The sequence below is a fragment of the Sebastes umbrosus genome, chromosome 14 (assembly GCF_015220745.1).
Source record: "Sebastes umbrosus isolate fSebUmb1 chromosome 14, fSebUmb1.pri, whole genome shotgun sequence".
Taxonomy (NCBI): domain Eukaryota; kingdom Metazoa; phylum Chordata; class Actinopteri; order Perciformes; family Sebastidae; genus Sebastes; species Sebastes umbrosus.
The window spans coordinates 28,394,848-28,400,847 of NC_051282.1; the positions used below are offsets into that span (position 1 = coordinate 28,394,848).

At 39.4% G+C, this 6,000-nt stretch overlaps 1 protein-coding gene across 4 annotated transcripts in view; it reads left to right on the forward strand.

Annotated features, from left to right (window-relative positions):
* tbc1d16 (TBC1 domain family, member 16) overlaps positions 1 to 3,946 on the forward strand; it is a 36,682-nt gene extending 32,736 nt beyond the window's left edge. For 3 of the 4 annotated variants that reach the window (XM_037793005.1, XM_037793004.1, XM_037793003.1), the window contains 2 exons: positions 460 to 606; positions 1,429 to 3,946. In XM_037793005.1, the coding sequence (XP_037648933.1) occupies positions 460 to 606; positions 1,429 to 1,761 (480 nt within the window). In that variant the 3' untranslated portion in view covers positions 1,762 to 3,946. The remainder of the gene's footprint in view (positions 1 to 459; positions 607 to 1,428) is intronic. The other variant, XM_037793006.1, reaches the window with a different exon arrangement.
* The last annotated feature ends 2,054 nt before the right edge of the window (positions 3,947 to 6,000 follow it).

The following is a 6,000-nucleotide window of genomic DNA, read 5'->3' on the forward strand; positions in this document are numbered from 1 at the left end:
TGACGGCCGCTATTCTGTCTTTCAGAGGTTGTAGCGGACTCAGTCTTGAAGAAAGGGTGAAGAAACTGGTATCATATGAAACTAGAAAACCTAAAGAATCGATTGTCACCAATATCATGTTACCTTGTCGGGAAGAATGCTAAATAGCTCTCCAAAGTTACGCTACATTTTGGAAAAACTGGCATGGCCATTTTCAAAGGTGTTCCTTGACCTCTGACCTCAAGATATGTGAATGCAAACTCTGAGATGAACAGAGTGAAAACTGTATCTTATTAGATCAAACAGATGTTGACAAACTGCATAATTTGCAGTTGAATCGCAATATATCTCAGCGTATCGCAAAATGTTTAAAATCACAATAAGATGGTATCGTGACTTAAGTATCTTGATGATATTGCATCGCGGGGCCTCTGGTGATTCTCGCCCGTATCACTAACCTCTTCTCCCCTCTCTTCATAGACCGACTATTTCCACCTGTTCCTGTGTGTGGCCATCATTGTTCTCTACGGGGAGGACGTGACAGAACAGCAGCTCGCCACCGACCAAATGTTGCTCCACTTCAGCAACCTCTCCATGCACATGAACGGAGAGCTGGTGCTACGGAAGGTACGCAGCGGTAAACGCAGCAGGTGTTCTTGCCTTCACGTCACCTGTGTAACAGTTTTGAATTTTTTTATTATTTTTTGTTTTATTTTAGTTTTGACTTTTCAAATTCATTTTAGTTTAGTTAAGGCTGGCCCACAGTAAAAGATATATCAAATATTAACAGATGTTGAAAATGTGAGCAAGCCCACACATAACGATATGTTGTGTTAAATTTAACAGTTTTGATCCTATAGTGTGTGGAGAGCAACGATTTGGCCAAAACAGCAGCATACCACACACTAACGGATTCATTCATGAGGAAGAGTCCCCACTTAAAAAAAGGGAAATCTTGCAAAATCTTTTGGTTTATCATCATTCTCATAATTCGTCAACAGACCGCTGCATTGTATTTAATTCAAATCGGTGTTGTGTTTGCATCAAGTAGCCCCTCTCAGCTCTGACACACTATAACCTGCCCAAAGAGGCCTTGAGGTGCTAAACGGGATGCTGCCGTGCCATGCAGACGATTTATGATCTGCATCTCTGCTACCGTGTCAGAGCCTGAGCCCTCATGTTTATGGATGCTGTGTTCGTGCTGCTGCAACCACCACAGGCAGAGAGCTCGTGTTAGCATGCAGCTGGCGTAACTCCTGTTGTTGTTGTTGCCTGAGATTTTGCATCCGATGCACGCCGGCTTTTTTTAGCTGCAGGTACCACGCCGCAGTGCTGACCTTGACATTGTTTTGCTACCAGAGTCCAGGCTAGTAATTTATTCTAATGTGTTTGATATCTGCAACAAACTGCTTTGCATTCGTCCTTTCACTCTTCTTTTACATATTTTAGTTCATCTTGCCACTCTGCTCTTCCAGGCCCGCAGCCTTCTCTACCAGTTCCGCCTGCTACCCAGAATCCCATGCAGCCTGCACGACCTTTGTAAACTGTGTGGCCCGGGGATGTGGGACAGCCGCTACATCCCCACTGTGGAGTGTTCTGGTGAACACCCCGACTCCCAGAGCTGCCCCTATGGAGGCACCTCCACCCCCCGGCCCTCCTCACCCTCCCTGTCAGCCACGCCCTCGCCCAACACCGCCCCCACGCCTCCACCGAACGGCAAGAAAGGCTCTAAAGCCCGGGATATTTTCACCTTCCGGAAACAGTCCTGACTGCGGAGGCTAAGGGGAGCTTTGCTGGTCTTGGCTCATGTTAGTGCAGCAAAGGTTTGGATCCATCTGGTTCCTGAAATACTTGCCACCCTCTGACTCCTCTTCCCCCCAAAAGTCCCTGCTTCTAGTTTCCCTATCTCACTGAGGATCGTCATCATGTGGTGCAAAGTGAAACACTGCCTTACCAGAATGTTATTCAGCGTCACACATGAATCCGCGATGATGAGGACGGTTTGCTGCTCTTTCCTCGTCAGAGCAGAATGGACAATCACCGGGCGCTGCGTTGGTCTGGAGCTACTTCAGGTTTCGAGTCTGCTGCTGGCTTGGCAAACTTCCAGGGTCTCTGTGGGCATGGGTCACATCAGGGTCTGAGGCAACCGGCCTAAAATCGTGCAGACTCTGACCGGCGGGTCAAATGAAACTGGAGATTCATTCACAGGACCTGAACTTGAACTTTTAAAAAATGTTGCCGTGTTCTCACAATGGAATATTTGTGCGAATATCAAATTACGTGTGCATATCTCAAGTCTGAGCAGGACGGTTTTTAACACGAAACCCCCTCTGTGTTAACAAAGAAACCTATAACCAATTACTGGTACTTTTTAAGTTTTGTTTTAATTTTCATTTTAACAAACAAAGTGAATGTTTTACGTTTCTAACAAAAATATTTAGCAATATTATATCCTTGCATGAGCGATTCTTGACATATAGAGGGCATGTTTGTTGGAAAACACTCGAGCCCAAAACAGAGGTAAGAATGTGTTTACATGACAAACACTCACATCATGATAGGGCTGTGCTTATTTCTCCTCATCATCAGATTATGAACAGGAACATCATTTCTCTCTGTTAAAAAGGGGTAGGATGTTTCCTTCTGATAACACAAACGTTCATTTGACCTGTGCGAGGTATCGGATGGATATGAACAGCGCTGTCTGCCAAAGAAAGTTTTTATCCTGACAGAAAAAATGGACAGCCTCGTGTTCTACTTGAAGTTTTGTCTTCTGTGTTGAACCGTGTTTAGACACGGTTGTGAAAAATCGTCAGCACAGTGCTTTGTTTTTCTTTCCCCTCCAGCGTTTCACTTAAAAATGAATGAAAAACGCACTATCAACACTAAGAATCAGTCCACATGAATGTATCTGGAGTTTTTTTTTCTCACTCAGCAGTGTGAAATTGTTCAATGTGTGTGCGTGTGTGTGTGTATAAACTGGAGTGACCTCTAAACATCTGGTAATGAGTTGCCGTAGAGGCCCCCCCCCCTCCTCTGACCAGTCTCTTTAATTATAGCAGTCATCATGGGGAGAAAAAGGGGAAGAAAAGTAAAGCTGGGACTCTTCAGAGGAATAAATACAGGAGAGATTGGAGAGGAAAAGGGACAATTTAAGCTTCACACGGGGATATATAGAGATCTGCGTCTTGCCTCTGTGATTTGCAAATCCCAGATGTAAAGACGGTCTCCACTCTGAGGCTTCTGAGTGACACTCCTGGGGCTGAAAACATCTTCAAATTGCTGCTAAAATGTAACATTAAGACCTTCAATCAACCCCCCCTCTCTCTCTCTCTCACCCTCTCTCTCTCTTGTGGTCTCTCGCTCTCTCACTCAGCAAGCAGTCTCTGCAAATGACATTCATAACTGCTCCTTTCCTCCCCTATTAGTTATCATGTGCAGCTGCTTGCTGGAAATGCCTGCAGAGTTTTGAAGATTGGGGTGGCTGCGTTGAAATGAGCAAAGTCAGAGATGCACGATGGGAAAGTAATCGAACTGTGTGTGTGTGTGAGTGTGTGTGTGTGCTCATGAATTTTATTCAACTCATTGGAATCACATTGTCTGCACAGGCACCGTAAGTCACGAGCCTAATCACCGACTACTCCTATTTAAAGGGGTTCTGACCAGTCATCACTGAATGTACTACGTTGCTGTTTTATCTCTATGACATGTCGATGTATTACTGTACACATCTCAGAGAAAAAAAAGAGCCTATTCTTATTCTTGGTATAATAATAAAAACACAGGCATACTTTGGAGAAACATCTCTAGGAAATGTTTTACTGCAACAACAAAACGTACCAAGATTTATAAAAATGCCTTTTCTGACAATAAATGACTTGTGATTGTGATCTGACACCAAGTAAAACAATGCTGGGATTTACAGAATACGTTTCATCATTAAACACGGCTCAAGTAATAGCTTAAAGTCTGTGTATTGTTTTGTAGTTTGTGAATTAAACACACAGATATCAGGATTAATATAGAAAGATGATCAAAATAATTTATTAAATTAATAGGGCTGACCCGAAGCTTCGACCATTGCCGTAGTAGTCAACCTTGTTTTTTTTATATATATATATATGTATATATATATGTAATAATAAAGTATAAATTCCGAAATAGCCCATGAAATAATGAATAATCCCACAACATTATTCATATTCAACATTATGGATATCGCTGTTTGTTATGTGTAGAGCGGCAGCGGCGCTGTCTGAAAGCTTCAAATATCTTCAAATATTTCTCACCAAGGCTTCGAAGTACAACATTTTTTATTTGGGACAGCCCTATAAATTTAATTGAAATGCATTCATATCAATAATATTACCATAATATTACTAATCAGTTACCCTACTTTTGAAGACATGAAGATAATTTTTCTCCTATTTTTTACTGTTATAGTAGTCACACAGTTTGTACTGTATGCATCCATTCATTTATTTTTTGTTGTTTTTACCCAAAATGAATCAGGAAGAGCTCTTCAACCATAAGGATTATATGCAAACATCTGGTCTCCTTTGAAAGGTAAGAATCTGAAGAATATGAATCCACTGTAAGTAAACATATTTATACTACCATTCCAGAGTAAATGGAGATGCAATAAAGGAAAATATAATTTTTTTTATCCTCGCCTAGTATATAATCCAGGCAGTATCTACGTACATAACCAAGATCCCATGGCTAATGATGCAACTGAATGTCTTCTACTACTCTTCATACATTGTACATGATTGTAAAATCTGTGAATTAGCTTTATTGTTCTTCATTCACATGTTGTTCTGGTTTGCATTCTGTGCTTGTAGCCAGCTAGAGACACACATTTTGGGAAAAGTGTCAACAAGTTTAATATAGCCTTTTTCCTAACAAGTGCCTTTAATTGTATTTAGTGCGACTATTCCTATGTCTGTAACCTGCTAAGTCTATTCGTCTAGGCAAAAATAATGTTATTAAAATGTATGTAAAACATAAATAGTGCATTAAAACAAATCAGTAAGATAATGTAAAAGAAAGGTAGAAAAACAGCTATATAATGTATCTTTAAACAGCAAATTAACTGTAAAAAAACAACCCAGTTCAAACTGTATTTTTCATTAACAGTACAAAGCTGTAAATTTCAGCGACAGTATAATAATGTTGATTTTACAGTAACATAAAGAGCAACCCTGCTGCCAGTTCTTTACTGTTATTTTAAAGGGAAATTCTTAACAATGTATCTTATCGAACATTCTAGAACACTTTTTACAAAGAGTTCTCGAATGCGTGCGCTGCAATTAGCAACTATTTAGTGTGACTATTCCTATGTCTGTAACCTGCTAAGTCTATTTATCTATGGGCAAAAAATAATGTTTATTAAAATGTATGTAAAAAATACAACCTAAATAGTGCATTAAAACAAATCAGTAATATAATGTAAAAGAAAGGTGAAAAACAGCTATATAATGTATCTTTAAAGAGTAAATTAACTGTAAAAAAAAACAACCTGTAAAATAACTGTAAAATAAAATAAAATAACTTTAAAATAAAATAAATACAATAAATAAAATAAATAACATACTGTGAAATTAATTTATAAAAACTGTTCAAACTGTATTTTTCATTAACAGTACAAAGCTGTAAATTTCAGCGACAGTATAACATTGTTAATTTTACAGTAATATAAAGGCAACCCTGCTGCCAGTTCTTTACTGTTATTTTACTGGGAAATTCTTAACAGTGTGGTAGTTTTACTTCAAAACACTATTTATAGCCATATAGCCATGTTACAAATCTCCCCAAAACATTGAAATAGTAATAAACACAATGAAAACCAATCAATATTGATATACGACTGAAGAGCTTCATGCAAAACAGGCAGATAAATGGAGAATATTAGGCCCCACAGTGGTCAATGAGGTATCCATAGATTTGTCTAAACTAGCTGAATATAATTAAATAAGGTTTGTTGGTGTAATTGCTTCCATGCATCCACCAGGTGGCCAC